This window comes from Brassica oleracea, chromosome C7 (genome assembly GCF_000695525.1).
Source record: "Brassica oleracea var. oleracea cultivar TO1000 chromosome C7, BOL, whole genome shotgun sequence".
NCBI lineage: Eukaryota > Viridiplantae > Streptophyta > Magnoliopsida > Brassicales > Brassicaceae > Brassica > Brassica oleracea.
This window is the reverse complement of record NC_027754.1, coordinates 42,508,939-42,525,442: the sequence shown is the minus strand read 5'-3', so window position 1 is coordinate 42,525,442 and position 16,504 is coordinate 42,508,939. Positions and strand designations below refer to the sequence as shown.

Sequence of the window (16,504 nt, the reverse complement as noted above, 5' to 3'; positions counted from 1 at the left end):
CATACCAAGAATGTGCATGTTAAACATGTATCACTAAATATTAAAAATTTAAATAAGCGTCATGTCATAAAAACAAAACAATATTAAATTAAACTCGAAATAAAATTTACATTGTGTCACGAATAATAATTAATTCTAACTTAGTTAAACATTTTCCTGTTGCAATGATATATTTTAAAGGTTCAACATTCACAACTTCGTCAATAATATCTAAACACACAAAAAATTAGAAAGAAGAACTTGTGAACAAACATATCATAAATTGAATACATCAATAAAAACAAAATATGATATAGAAAATTCACCGACTAAACATTCCTTTTCATATTGACGTCCCAATATTTCTTTAAATTCCATGAAATAATTATTTTTTAACTCTTTTGAAAAATCATCACAAGGTATGATTTCGGTTGTTCTATAGAAATTTATATTAAAAAGCAGAGGAGACGTTTTATATTTTATGGTCTAATCACTGGAAGTGAAATTATGCAGAATAAAATAATTTTCTTGACATAACTTAGATCGGAAATTACCAAAAGACAAGTCGCCAAAAGAACATTTATCAATAGAAGCATGAGTCCGTAGTTTCCTAAAAAAATAAATTTCAAAATAATTGACTAACACCAAATCGTATAATTAATGTGAATCAATAATGAAATAAATTAATATTTACGATGATATCAACCAACACCAATTCAGTTGAAACAAATTTTGATTTTTTCATGATTCTAAAGTATCAACACCTTTACTTTAATTTTATAGCAATATTTAGCCGACTCAACATCTCCAATAAGAAAAAGTGAAACATGTTTCTTTTTCCAAAAGACAACATTTGAATTGTTTCATATTATTTAAAGATGAAATTTTATAAATATTGTGTGTATTTCCCATTAAACGTATGATGAGAATATATACAATCATAGCATAGAGTCGGTAAATTAAAATAATAGATTATTAAAAAGGATACTAAGATAAAGTCGGCATCATAATTCTATGTATTAGCATTTACATATTACTATAACTATAATACGACCTAGACAAAGATAAATATCACTTACACATTATCTAGACTATCATTAAGCTATAAACTATATTAAAAGAAAGATTATGTTCCACATTTAGTAACGAATATGATTTAAAATTATCCAGTAACAAATATGATTTTAAAATAGAATAATAAGAATTTATCATAACTCGTCAAAGTTACAATTCTTAAAAAATATATATGTATCTAATTACAAATCTTGAAATAGTTGTATTATTTAAATTAACAAATTAATAACTCAGTTAAAAACTAATAATAAATTAATGAATAGCTAAAACCTAATAAAATATGACAAATTAGCAAAATTAACTTAAATCATGGAGAACATGACAAATAAGAAAAAATTAAAATAATTACTTATGTAGTTACAAAATGTATAGTTATATCATTTAAATTAATAAATTAATGACCTCAGCTAAAAACTAATAATAAATTAATGACTAAGCTAAAACCTAATGAAAACATGACAAATAAGCAAAATCAAAATAATTATATATCTAATTACATATTTTATAGTTGTATTATTTAAATTAATAAATTATTGACTCAGTTAAAAACTATTTATAAAACTATTTATAAAACTATTTATAAATTAATGACTCAGCTTAAACTTAATTAAAACATGACAAATAAGCAAAATCAAAATAATTATATATCTAATTACATATTTTATAGTTGTATTATTTAAATTAATAAATTATTGACTCAGTTAAAAACTATTTATAAATTAATGACTCAGCTTAAACCTAATTAAAACATGACAAATAAGCAAAATTATCTAAAATCATGGAAATCATGACAAATAAGCTAAATCACTTCATAAATAATAGTATAGATTAAAAAATGTGACCCTTAAATTTGATATCTAATTTTTTAAACATTAATCTCCTGGCTAAGCCATTAAACAGTGTTTTGAAACCCGATCCGGATCCACGGCTGAACCGGTACACCTGGTAACCCAAAATAATCCGGTTTGAGTTTTGTGAAAAACTCAATATTTAAAAACCCATAAAACCCGTAAAAATCTACTAAAACCCGAAACCCGGTACCGGTTGAACCACCGGTTGAGCCAATAGATGACTTTTATTTTTTTTAGTTTTTAATTATGTTTTTAGATTCTATTTTATATTCTAAATTTTCAATTAAGAAATTAAGATTTCATTTTTATATTTGTGATTTTTAGAATTTGATGAAGATTTCACTATGCCACATTAGACATTTAAGTATTCATGAAATTTAAATTATTATTCAGATTAGACATTTAAATATTTATAAATTTTCTATCTTGATTTTTTTAGTTTTTATAACTCTTAATTTGCAACAAAGTATTTAAATAGTTTAAACTATTTTTTTTGTTATTTTGTATGTCAAATGAAAAATAAATAAATTTAAATTAAGTATTTTTAAACATAAAATATATACATATCCAAAACTATTATTTTATTGTTTAAAAAAATATTTGTAAAATATTAAACTTTGGTTTCTATAATTTTATTTTCATACCTAATATTTTATTATATAATAAAATTAATTAATTTATTAATCCACGGTTGAACCGCGGTCGACCTAGTCACCAGGTGACCCGGTGACCCGGTAAATTGCCCGGTTCAGTGTCCAGATCGGGTTTAAAAACATTGCCATTAGGTAAAATATAAAGACGTTTCAGCAAATTTGAAAGAGTTATGAAAGAGTTACTTTAGATAACTGAAATATTTTCTAAGAATGTACCTAATGAAAAATAATATCTTAACCAAGAGTGTTGTATATTACTTCTAGCTTCAACGGAACAATTTCAAAATGTAAACGTTTTCGTTGATTGAGGATGACATGTTAACAAGAAGGGGGGGGGCAATCAAATCTCAACATATGAGTGGGTTGCAAGCTTAACATTAATTGAGGTTGAGTTTTAAAAAAAAAAAAAAAACTAGTATATACCGGTGAATTTGTCATCGTTTTAAATGTACGCCCCACGTTTATCGTTGTATAGATCCGAGGACAGGTAGACACGCAGTCAGGTCACTCGGAGTTAGTATTACTTTTATAAAGCTTTTGTCAACGTTTATTGATTATTAATTAGAAAAATTTACGCTTAAACATACTTTATATTCTATATCATTCTAACATATTTTCTCCATGTCAAGTATTTTTGTGTTATTGTCTAAATTACCCCGAAACTAGAAATCAAGTAGTTACCATTACCTTTACTTTTATCATAACATTTCATTGTCTTTCTCTTATCTCTTTACAAATCAAGTTGTTACCTTTTTTATATTTCTTCATTCTCACCGTCGGAGACCAAAAATCACTGTGACTCTACGGCGTTCTTCATTCTCACAGGCCAGTCCCCTTCATTTTTAGCGTTTACTGAAAGCCGTCATCTCCTCCGTTACAGATTGACTTAGATCCGCCGTCAATTTCTCACCGGTCTCAATTTTCAGAGCTATCCTTGATTTCTTAAAACCACAATGAATGATATGACTTCTCTTCTCTGATTTTAAGTTTCTTATCTCTCCTTGATTATAGCTATAGGTTACACCTAGATCTCCTTATATGGTTATGCATAAATAGAAAGTTTACGTCGAGACCATATCGAGACGAATCGGTTACGGCTCCATCACCAGAGGCGGACCCAGGTAAGGTGAGGGTGTGGCACGTGCCACACTCTATTTTTTTTTAAGATTTTTGTTCAAAATTTAGGTAAATACTCTTATTTTATATGGTTATTACATTATGTGCACCATGCAAAATATTTATATATCCTTACATTTAGTCTTTCTTTCATTATGTGCCCCATGTTTTATAATTTGCTGGGTCCACCCATGTCCATCACTGATCTAAAAGTTGTAAATTTTATGGAATTCAGAGTTCTGATTTGAGGTATGAAGTTGGCTAGTTTGGTGTTTATGTGGATAGTCAACCTTGTTGACCACAACTTCTTGTCAATCTATAACCAACCAACCACAACTTCATTCAAGCCTAACCACAATCACGTAACCACAGCTATGTTTGCAGCTGAACATAAACTCTGCAAACCTAATAAAATCTAAGGCATCTTAGTGTTTTAGACGCTATGAAGACCACAATCTTTCATACATATGACCGCTCAACAGATATCCTCACCCACTAACCACAAGTACAAAAAATCATTCACCACAACTTCATTTACATGAACCAACACACAAGCACATCTTCAGTCCCTTCATAATGACACTAACCAAAAAACACAAACACTAGATATATCCTGTTTGAATCTATCAATACATTCACAAATCATCGTTTTGACTAACCACAACACCTATAACTCTGCCCACATCACTACTTCTCTTGACCACACCTAACCTGCATACAAAATTATATCGTCAACCATTAATTTCTTGACCACACCTTCTCCAGAACAAAGCGTGTGTTCGAACAAGAGCAAGAAGAAAAGCATAACACTTAATAACCTCAGCTTTCAGATTTTTTTTCTTATCTTTAATCCAACGGCTGTTATGAAAGTCCACCACTCAATAAAGTTACCAATTAATGCAACAAGAGAAGTCTAACTAGTGTTTACCTTTTACAAATTTGGTCGCTACTATTATTGCTCACATGGATATGATGGGAATCTCAACTCAATAAAGAAGGCCAAAAGTACACCACCAACATAAAGTGTCTTAAAGTGTTATATACCCAACCCAAAGTATGTCTACATGTAATGCTCTCCAACGTTGAGTTTTAGTTTACACAAATGCGTTTGACAATACCATTCTTTCGCGATATGTCAAAAGTCGGTTTTGAATTTACTCTTTCTTATGATATATATGAAACGTATTTGAATCTAGTTTGCTGCCATCATATTTAATTAGTTTATGGAATCTATCGCATTAATGTGTTGAGGGTGGTTCTCTTAATTCTGCTTCTCAGAGTTGAAACTGTTTCAAATTTCATGACTAAGTCGATAAGGTGGGGTTGTATAATCCATGTGTAGACTTTGTACTTTGTCGGTTATAATTTTTTTTTAATTTGGGAAATGTTACTTGCCAATGCAAATGATAAACAAACTGTTATACATCACATATATGATATATGTATATATTATACATAAATGATGAAGTGAGATAGACTAGTTGGTTAATGCAAGAAAAGGATTAAGTAGTTTAGGTGCATAGCATCTCATGTGATACATGAGAATTAAGATTCGTTCCTAGGACAATCGGAGTTCTGCTGTTAGTTTGTTGCTGAGTTCACGCTTTGATTCTATGGTCTATTTTTCTGTATATGTTTATGTAAAATTGATTTTCCAATATATCTCGAGTTCTTATGTCAAATTGAGCTTTGAGAACTTAATCGCTTAGCTGATCTGATCTGAAATTTTCACCAGAATGCTAATGCATTATCTCATTGGCTTGAGTAGTAGTTCTACATTTCTGTTTGGGTGTTAAGTGTTAACTTTGATCGTAAGGTTTATCCGTCAAAAAAAGAGACAATCAGATGTATTTGGTGTAGGGTTCATCTTCACGGTTTGTGTGGGATTTAACCAACTTCCTCCACCATCTCTTTCGTTCATGGTTTGTGCAGGTTCTGTTCTCATATGAAAGTTTATGTTTTGTGTTTCAGTTCTCACGGTTTTATTTGACTATTACAAGAATGTGTTATTATTGTCTTGTTCAGACCTGAAGTGTATCTTCAGTTATTTATGTGCTTGAATTTCATGTAATTGCAGAAAGATGTTTGGTTATTGATTTACGGACTCATTTTTTTGTGATTTTCTTGAAACAAAGTCTAAATGTTTGTTTTCACAGGATAATGGCGACTGGTCAAGTTATAGTGGAAGAGATGAATCCAAAGAGCGACGATCAGTATAAAGCTTGGAAAACACTCGATCACCCCACAAAATTAAAAGCTGTTGCATCAAATCACCTGTTAAGTTCATTTTACCGATTTGCTGTAGCCGGTGGAAACATGGTGGGTGAGATATTTTCTTTATTTTTTTATTTTTTAATATCATTATGCATTTTTTTTATTTGGTTTTATCTGTTTTGTTTTTATAGGTTACAATTTGTGAGTTGCCTAATGATGCTGCAAATAATCTCGTTCTAAATGAGAAACCTTATATAGATGATACGGTATGTAATTTATTTTATGCTGTCAATTCATTTATACTCTAAGTCTGATTTTTCAGCATATTGTGTTTGCATCAGGTCGTTGAATCGTTTTTGGCTGTCAGCTGGGCAGAGAAAGACGATACGCACTACATACTTGCTGGAGGATTAATGTGCATAATCAGGTCATCAATTGTGAAGACCTAACCGTAGATATGGTAAATTTTTAATTTGAGGAGACAAAACAGTGTTTTTTCTCATGTTTAATATTTGATTTACAGACTTTGTCTGGTCATGACGATAGTATCACTGACATACAGTGTAGTCCATTCGATAATGCACTTGTGTTAAGTGCAAGCCAGGTAATTTAATATTTCACGATTATTTTACAATCATTTTTCTTGTTATTTAATCTGTAGCTATCATGTAAATCTTTCAGGATCGAACTGTTCGGTTGTGGAGTACTAAGGCGGGGGTGTGTCTTATCAAATGCTGCCAGAAGTCCGAGAGCTCAGTTCCCCTTCTTTCAGTAGTAAGTTTATCAACTAGTAACTTTTATGCAGTTTTACTCTTGCTAGTAACTGATTTTTTTCAATCTTTTTTCAGTCTTTTTATCTTTCGGATACGTCTTCTGTTCTGGTGAAGATTAATGTGTTAGAGTGATGTATATAAACGGTAAATAAAAAATATTGTATTTTTTTAAAATAGTTGGTTTGACATGTGTTAACCTGGTTTAATATTTGTTAGGGTACCAAGAAGCTAATATGTGGACTAAGAAAAATTACAAGACCCAAAAGGGAGAACAAGTTGGCCAACCCAAGTCTTGAAAGGATAACGGCGGTTCCTAGCATTGACTGTGTCCGCTGTTTGGAAACGCAAGCGTTGTCACAGGTTAGTGGTTAAGGGCACAAATTTTAGTACATATATGTTGAATTTTATGCCATAATTATAAATGTCTAATCTACATTTTTATTTAGTTTGGTGAGGCTGGATTGATTGTGTGGAAAGTTTATCGTTCTTGTTTTGAGGATAAGTTCAAACTAGTGGCGGAGCCAGAAAATATTTATACCGGGGTCATAATTTAAATTAATTAAATTAAAAATTATTTAAAATACAGTTTATTAATACTAATTTAAAAATATTTGTAACATAAACTATTAAGCTGTTTTAATTTTTAGAAGAAATTGTATTTGAAACAATTTGTTAAACAAAAATTACAGTATATAAGGTATTTAAAAATTATTTGTTAAACAAAACTTTAAATCAAAAGTGGAAAATGACTAGATAAATTGCAAAACAACTGAAAGAAAAAAACAATGAGAACGTAAACAAACAAAAAACATATAAGAAACCACTTGAAAAACAATAAAAAAACTGGTTTGACTTATATGTTCGGTTTAAAACCAGGATTCTAGGCCGGAATGAGTTAAAGAAAAATGTAAAAAGAGAAGACTAGAGGGTGCAGAGAGGGGAATCGAAGTTGGGATAAGTGGGGTCAAAATGAAAGGAAGTAGACCAACTGACCAACTGTTATTCACATCTCTAAGCTTAAACTTTTATTTTTTCATATTTTACCGGGGTCAGCTGACCCCGCTCCTCATCATGTAGCTCCGCCCCTGGTTCAAACCCATATCGCATTTCCCTATTAAAGATAGTGGAACTTCAAAGTTTGGAACAACTGGTGTGCGTAGAAGATTTGCAGTAGGTAAGAAAAAAGTTTACAATTATGTTGTATTATTAATTTTTAATCATCTAATATAATAACATTAGGGAATCGAAAGGGAGCTATTAACGTCTTTGATGTGAATCGTCATCATTCAGTGGAACTAGTTGCCATGTGAGTAAGAAACCTGACTTTTTGTACTTAATTTCCTTCTTTTTTAATAAACTTTAACATAATTTGCTTTTTCGTAATTAGTTCACCAGATCAAGATTCACATAACCCAATCGTACATAGCACAATTAGTTCGGATGGAAGGTATAAATAAATTTAGTTAAGTTTTACTATTTAAAAATCCTGGGTTATTACAAATTGTTAATTTGGATTTGCAATTTGAATGCTGATGTTACTGCTACCACTACTCCTACAAATGATGATGGAGTTGCAGTACCGAAGAGAAGAGAATCGACCCGTACGAGACGACCAAACTCGAGATACATGGATTATGTCCTTTAGGAATTCACTTCCTCCACTTTCCCATTTCACTTTAGGAATTGCTCACTTCTTTCCTCTCAAGTTCCTATAGGAACCGAAAAGGCCTGAAACTTTGAATGCGTAACTAAACCATGTAGAAACTAATCTTTGACGTATATTGGTTTGTTGAAATTTCGGCACATTGATGGTGTATACTGATTTGGAATACGCAATCCAGAAACAACCAAAATGTTCAGCACATTGATGTATATTGGCTTGTTGAAAATTCGGCTCACAGGATAGCAAAGAAAGATCATCATATAGTACTTATTCACACCTCTTTTCTTGGAAATAGCAAACATGAGGAATATAGCACAATTCAACCAACCAACTATCAAGCCCTTACACAGATTGAAACACACGATAAACCGGGATAAAAAAAAACGAAAACTTACTTGTTCGATCTGTTTCTTCTGAAATAACTCGCATCCTATTTCGTTATGTCGTGTTTATCTGAAGGAATGGCTATGGCTCTATTTGTAAGAAGAAAATGAAATCTGATCATTAAAATATTGCATATTTTTCTTACTGGTTTGATCTGCTATGAGTCTCTTCCTAAATATAAACAAAACCAAAATGAATCATACTACATCCAAGTAGAAAGTTTCCGGGAAAATGTTACAAGAAAAGAGAGTAAAGAGCTGTTGAGAAGATAGTTACATAATTTGTTGTTCAGTTACAAAGAAGATAAAAAGACAAATCAAGTGAAGACAAGTAACAGAAGAATACTGACTCGGTGAAACACTATAAGTACAAGAAAGTCGTAGAAGAAAGATTAACCAGAAAAGTATTGTTGTAACTTCATCTTCTTCATCTTAGGATTCTTCTTAAGAATATTTCTGTAATTACCGTTTAGCCGTTCAGGTGTTTTGGGAACATACATTCGGATTATCATATCGGATCTACAGTCACCGTTATCAAAAAATGTAGGTATGTTCACATTCATTCTTTGTTTGCAAATTTCTGAACCAGAAAGAGAGACATCCTCCTGAACACCCAGCAAATTTAGGTATAACTCATAAGTAGTCATTACTGTTTCAGGTTTATCAAGGTTTTGTTCATAAACATCTTCTCCTTAAACCTCCAATGAATCATAACTTTTAAAAAAAAAAACATTCATTCATGTATTTGTAAAACAACTCTAATCAATCAATCTCTTGAATTTATTTTTGCAGATTTTCATTCCCTTTCCCTTTGAACTCAATCTAGGAACATTCTTTTGCTTTCCTTGCAAGGATCATTTTTCAAACAAAACCTATATTTGTGTATTCTTCATTGCAGACACGGATGATGATGATTACATCGTATGCGACACTCATGAAGATTAGAGAAGAACTAAAAAAAATTGCTTAAAAATATCTTGTGGGAAAAATTATCAACTTAAACACACAATGTTTTCTCAAATATGGCTAGATTCCTTTGCTTCAAACTCGAACTACCATATTGTTAATCAGAAACTACCATAAAAAAGCTACTGAAGTTGTCCGGAAGGAACCGGAAATTGGATGAATAAAGCTAAACTTAGATGGGTCGAGAAGACAAGTACAGGCCAGCATCCGAGGAATATTCAGGAACAACAAGCGCCGTGGCAAAATTCTCAGCCCTCAAAAGAGAGCCCAAGCTTGTTCTAGAAAATGGACGGACTGATCTATGGCTCGAAGGAGACGCCAAGATCATAGGCGATATCATCGCCAAGAGAGGGAAAATGAAATATGAAGAAGCAAAAAAAAAAAAGCATGTGAATTACATCAACATTGTTATGCCTAGAGTCTTAGGAGCTGTGTTTTGAGATATGTTAGGACATTAGTTTCAGGATCCTAAAGTCTTGAGGCTTCAGTCCCCAGACAAAGTCCTACCGATTATGCATGAAGATGCACAAGGTAAGATTGTTCTTTGAAAAAGAAATGAATCTAATTGAGTAAACTTTTGTAATATATCAATGCTTCTTTATTATTCATCACCTAACAACATTCTGAATGACAAATTAGTTCCCCCCCATTGCTTCTCTTTTGTTCTTCTTTGTTTATTTCAATATATATATATATATATATATATCTTCACATTCTGCTAGTCCTTGAAACTATAACTCAACAGCTAGAATCTCTCCTCCAAGAATGGTGTAGTTCTCAATGTTCAAGAAATCAAAGATTTGGTACCTCTACTTCTAGTTATATCCTCGATGCAGCAGTTGAGTCTGCAGATGTGAGCTCCCGGATCTCCTTTATAGCTTCGCTGACTTTATAGATTGCCATTTTCTTCACCTGGATTAAGCAGCAATACATATATACATAAAACAACACTCCTTTTCTATAATCAATCTTGTTTTTTTTAAAAAAAAAAAGGAACTTACCTTGATCTTGTTTGCTTTCGTTTTGACTCTCTGAGGAAGTTGATTAAGCTCGTCCACTAGTTTGATAGATTCAGTAGCGTGCTCAGGTGAAAGAATATTCAGAACCACATTCACGCAAGACTAGCAAATTATGCCGAAATTATGTCAGAAAAAGAGTAATAACTTTGTGATTCTTTTAATTTTGTCAGCGTGTTATTACCTTATTCTTTCTATTTTGGTATGGACATCCAGCAGGGACTATGACTGCTTCCCCAACACATTGATCAAAAAAACTCCATGGTTCAACGTCTGAAGAAACAGAACAAGCGACATGAAGCTGAGTACAATGGTAAGATAAAAATAATAGAAAAATGAGGATCTGATACTTACCAAACTCTTCCTTAAGCCTTGCTTTGTGATACTCATCAAGATAGTAACTCTGCTCAAGTAATGGATGACTCACCTGCAACAGTGAAAACATAATAAACATGAGAACACATCAATGATTGTTTTCTTGCAGATGTGTTTAAATTATCAACCAAACACTTACTTGTGATTTGGTAGAGTCCATGGGTACTAGCTCCAGACAATGGTTCTTAATATACTCAAAACATCTTGAATTTGGAATACATCCCATTGGGCACCACAAGCATTGCTTATGCTTTCTTCTTCACATGAGCCATTGCAATTTTCTCTGCCCTCTATCTGCAAATCTCTGCCTAAACAGTGTTGTGAAGATTCTGAGTCGATCCTATCTTGTTTCTTTCCCCTACTCTCCTTCCTCTTTTCTGGGTTTTTACATCTTAGTCTTCTGATATTTTGCATTAGCTTTCTTATTCTGCAAATCAGTTTTGTCGTCACTACTGTTTCAGTGACATGCAACAAGATATCAACCTGCAGAACAAATCAAAAGCTTGAGAAAGATACAACTAGATGTAGAAGTCAAAGAAAATGTAGCTGACCACAGTTTTTTTTACTTACCATGATGTCACTTTCAAAACCTAACTTCTTCACGAATCAGGCTTTGCATATTATTTATCACCACTCCTGTAAGAAATACTGGGGCATGGGCCTAGGTTGGGAGCTTGGATAACATCAGGTAGGCTAGCAGCTATATTTAGTAAGCCACGCTTTGGATCCATGTAATAAGGAATTGGTAAACTTCTCAGTATTTCAGCAAATGATTTGGGAACTGTTCTTTAAACAAAGAAGACGAAAGCCATCCATCCAGCTTCAGCCTCTCTTGACAAGTATTAGTCTCAGCCTCTCCTCTCAAAGACCCCAAAAAAGCTTGCTTTAACCCAATGTCTACCTGTCATTGAATAAGACAAGTTACGTTAAAGACCAAAAGGGTATTGAAATCTATAAAGAGAAAGAGCAGCGTTAACATTTACGGAACACAAGTCCCTAACCTCAAACCAATCCATGGCATCGGTTGCATTACTTGTTTTGCTATTGCTCTTCTTAAGATAGCTACAAAACATATCTATTGGATCCCAGTTCAGGTCTGAACCTCCCTTTGCACCAGTGTGTCTGAAAATGTTGGAGATTATTTTGTTGAAAATCCATCACTGTGGGGGTAGTATAAGAAGTTATCTGATGTGTCTCCTCTTCTCCTGGATGCTTCTTTCAAACGGCTGTCACTAAAACTACTACTAGATGGCTTTTCCTTTCCCAGACAAACGGACATTGCAAGTGTTTATCTAAACTTTCAGGCAACTCATAGCAACTGACTATTTCTTCTGCACTGATCTCTAACTTGCTTGTAAACTCCAGAGAGAACAGAGTTCTCAAAGAAAGGTTATTGCTGCACTCTTTGATTTCTTCACGCTTACTACAATCTATCAGAGCTTTCTTTAGAGATTGGTCGCAGGCATTAGATAAAGACGGCTTACAAGATTCTATAATACCATACGAGCATTTGTCTAACCCAGACTTTTTAGATAAACTCCCTTGACTCCACAACGACAGAGTCACGACTACTGCAACTAGGACATATATTTGTACGAGAGAACTCAAAGCAGATTACACAAAATGACAAACTTAACAGTAGAAGAGAACAAGGGAGAAGAGAAAGTACCAGAGCTGTTGATCATCAGAGGTTAAGTCAGAGCTATGGATTTGCAGTTCAGCTAGATTTAGCCCTATCAGAAAAAGAGGTGGGTGAGCTTTTAACAGAAGTAGGGGATCCAGAATGAGGGTCTATTATTTATCCTATCTAATCTATTAAAAAGAAATTACATTTTGTAATTAGACCTAAATTTTCTTCAATATTACCTTCTAATTAGGGGTGTCAAAATGATCTATAGCTCATGATCTGGCTCAGCTCAGCTCGTTTTTTTCCTGAGCACGATCTCTATATTTTAAGCTCATTTAAGAAATGAGTTTAATGATCGAGCTTAAATTAGATCACAGGTTATATGAACGATCTTTAATGAACATGAACTGACTCATGAGCTTGTTCATTTTTACCTTACAATAATATATAATATATTTTTTATATTATATTTGGATAATTTCTATTTTTTATGTAAAAAAGAGATAATTTCTATATTTATCTTCTAAAATTAAAATGTCAAACCAAATCTTCTTAAAAGATAATATCTATATTAATCATATTTATCTTCTAAAATTAAAATGTCAAACCAAATCTTCTTAAAAGATAATATCTATATTAATCATATTTATCTTCTAAAATTAAAATGTCAAACCAAATCTTCTTAAAAGATAATATCTATATTAATCATATTTATCTTCTAAAATTAAAATGTCAAACCAAATCTTCTTAAAAGATAATATCTATATTAATCATATTTATCTTCTAAAATTAAAATGTCAAACCAAATCTTCTTAAAAGATAATATCTATATTAATCATATTTATCTTCTAAAATTAAAATGTCAAACCAAATCTTCTTAAAAGATAATATCTATATTAATCATATTTATCTTCTAAAATTAAAATGTCAAACCAAATCTTCTTAAAAGATAATATCTATATTAATCATATTTATCTTCTAAAATTAAAATGTAAAACATACATATAAGACATTGAAGATGAATTGGCTCAAGACTCTCACGAAGAATATGGATTTGGATCATTAGTTTTGCTTTAATTTAATTTATATTAGGTGTTGTTGTTTTTTTGTCATGTGTTGGTTTTTATTTAGTATTTAATATTTATGTTTTGGATTTTTTAATATTTAAATTTTGAACAATATTATAGAAGTTATTCTATCACTATTTTATTTTATAATTATTATTTTTATTTAGATCACGAGTTAGCTCATTTAACTCATGATCTAGATGATCTGAGTTCGAGTTTACATATTGAAGCTCATATAATAAATGAGCTAAGCTGAGCTAGCAGCCGAGCTCACTATGAGCTGAGCTGAGTTAGCTCATTTTGACACCCCTACTTCTAATGTCCATTCCATACAGATCCAAAACGTGATTCTCTCACATATATTTGGCTTTAATTAAAACTACACTGCCATATAAATCAAAAACCTATTAGTACTTTATTATCTTGCCATATATTTCGTTATAATTAAAACATATACTCCCCATATAGATCTAAAACATGATAAGTAATTTATTCTCATCTAAATAAACTACCTTTCCATTATTATTTTCCAAATATATAGATAATTCTATGCGTGATTAACTCCTAAATATCATTCCAAATTTGTAAATTTAAAATGTATTCAGGTACAAAAGAAATAATCCATTTATACAATACCTAAATTCTACCTGTTGGCTTTGCCGTTAGGGGTGAGTTTGGCGTTCAAAGCTAAATTAGGTCTTGTAGGATTCTTGATAGGGTTTTTGGTTGGAGCATCAGTTTGTTTTTGCTCATTTTTATTGCAAGGATTGATTGGGCGAAAGAGGCGGGTAAAGCACAGACTCTAACTTGTGACACAGAGGGAGAGCATACTCTACAAGACTCAAAACAAGATGGGATCGCAATATGAAGAAGGATGTTGATGTCTTAGGATATAATATGTTCAACGACGCTCATATAGAATAGAAGTATCTTATTAGTATTAGGATTCAAGTTAAGATAAGGAGTCAATGCAGAAAATGTGAAAGCTCCAGTGAGTTTACCAAATTGGAGTTTAGAGCAACTGGTAGTGACTATATATTAAGGTTTTCATTTGAGAAAAAAAAAATGTCGACTAGAGAGGGAAAAAATAGAAACGCCCACCGTGGGGCTCGAACCCACGACCACAAGGTTAAGAGCCTTGCGCTCTACCAACTGAGCTAGACGGGCTTTCGATAGCTAGTTCATGTAAAGTTTTATAGTCCTTGGTTAGTTGATCAATCTTACTACTAAGCCCTAAGCACCATCACGATTGATTTCAGAGCTGAGAGTGATTATCCTAAATTTCTCTAAAGGAGGAAGGATTGAAAGTTGGATTAAAAAACATTTCTCTAACATGCATTCAGCTCACTTAAAGATAAGATAAAGCTATACAATTAAGGATTAAAGTGATAAGTCAAACCTGGTTTTAGTTACAGATAATCAAAGTGCTTTTTACAGATCATCACACACCCTGTAAAGCACATATATATATATATATGTAACCTTGATCAACAATTATTCCCACTCATTAATTTTAATTTTCAATTCATTATGTGTATATTAACCACAAGACTCATCACTTTCACACAAAACGTTACATATATAGTTTTACCAATAAGAAGTTACATAGATAGGAGTATTGAACAAATATGGTAACCTTGTTAATAGGATCCAGATATGATAGCTTCAGGGATTGATCTGCGCGTGCCCACATTAGCTTCTGATGCAACCTGGTCGTTTCGAGACAGAGTAAAAAGTTATAGAGATCATCAGATGGTGAAGAGATTGATCGGCACACTTTCGTGCGGATAACAGAGAGAAAACGAATATCCGAAGGAGCAAGAGGAGTCCCAGGAATCAAGAACAACGAACCATATCGGTTTGAACTAGTTGACTTTTTTCATCAGCTTGGGCTTTCTGCCATTTTAAGGCCCAGTTAGTATTTTATTTTATCTTATTTTCTTCCCCAAAAAGCTTTCAATCAATTTCTGAAAATAACGAAAAAATGAATTCGTGATTTTGAAATAGATAAGATAGTTACATCGTCCGGCATCTAACTTTAAAGCTCTAATCTCCTGATAATAAAAAGATGTTTCAACATATTGTAAACCGTTTCTTTAGATAACTGGAATGTTACATTTGTTTAAGACTGTACCTAATGAAAATTAATATCTTAACCAAGGGTGTATATCACTTCTAGCTTCAAGGGAACAATTTCAAAATGAAAATGTTTTCGTTGGTAAAATAAAAATGACATTTTACCAAACGAAAATAAATACGTTTACCAATACAACAAGGCACAACCATTTGGTTAATGATGTTTTGGTAGACAAAGAACCTAAAAACATTGATTGTGTCTTGTGAGTGCCATGTGAATCGGAAACACATATTTGAGGGAGAGTGTGGGTGCAATCAAATCTCATTGTATAATACTATAATGTATATATGGGTGGGTTTAATACTATAATGTATGTATGGGTGGGTCTAAAGCTTAATGCTCTGTAATTAAGAAAATTAATTTTATATATTTTCTAAATAAAAATATTCTTATCTATATAATTAACCATATTTCAATTAGTATAAAAATAAACTGGAAAATATAAAGTCATAAAAGCATATAAATTTAATAAATTTTGCAATGAATTTTTAAAATACTTATTTTGTAATGAAAGTTTTATTCTAAATACCATTTAATATTTAATATGAAATGAAGAGAGTATTAGAGCTTGAAAAATTAGTACTGGTATTTACTAGTGGATTTGTTATTG

The 16,504-nt window shown here is 31.8% G+C and overlaps 1 protein-coding gene, 1 non-coding gene and 1 pseudogene across 2 annotated transcripts; 1 reads left to right on the top strand and 2 right to left on the bottom strand.

Moving 5' to 3' along the window:
• Positions 1 to 5,833: 5,833 nt before the first annotated feature.
• LOC106303356 (polycomb group protein FERTILIZATION-INDEPENDENT ENDOSPERM-like) lies at positions 5,834 to 7,032 on the top strand. Its single transcript, XM_013739643.1, has 7 exons — positions 5,834 to 5,992; positions 6,079 to 6,153; positions 6,229 to 6,324; positions 6,411 to 6,491; positions 6,569 to 6,661; positions 6,736 to 6,768; positions 6,877 to 7,032. Exons 1-7 carry the CDS (start codon positions 5,834 to 5,836, stop codon positions 7,030 to 7,032), a joined length of 693 nt encoding a protein of 230 aa, XP_013595097.1.
• Positions 7,033 to 10,371: 3,339 nt separating this feature from the next.
• LOC106304450 lies at positions 10,372 to 12,822 on the bottom strand (annotated as a pseudogene).
• A 2,029-nt stretch (positions 12,823 to 14,851) lies between these two features.
• TRNAK-CUU lies at positions 14,852 to 14,924 on the bottom strand. The gene has a single exon. It is a non-coding gene; the product is annotated as a tRNA-Lys (tRNA).
• Positions 14,925 to 16,504: the final 1,580 nt, after the last annotated feature.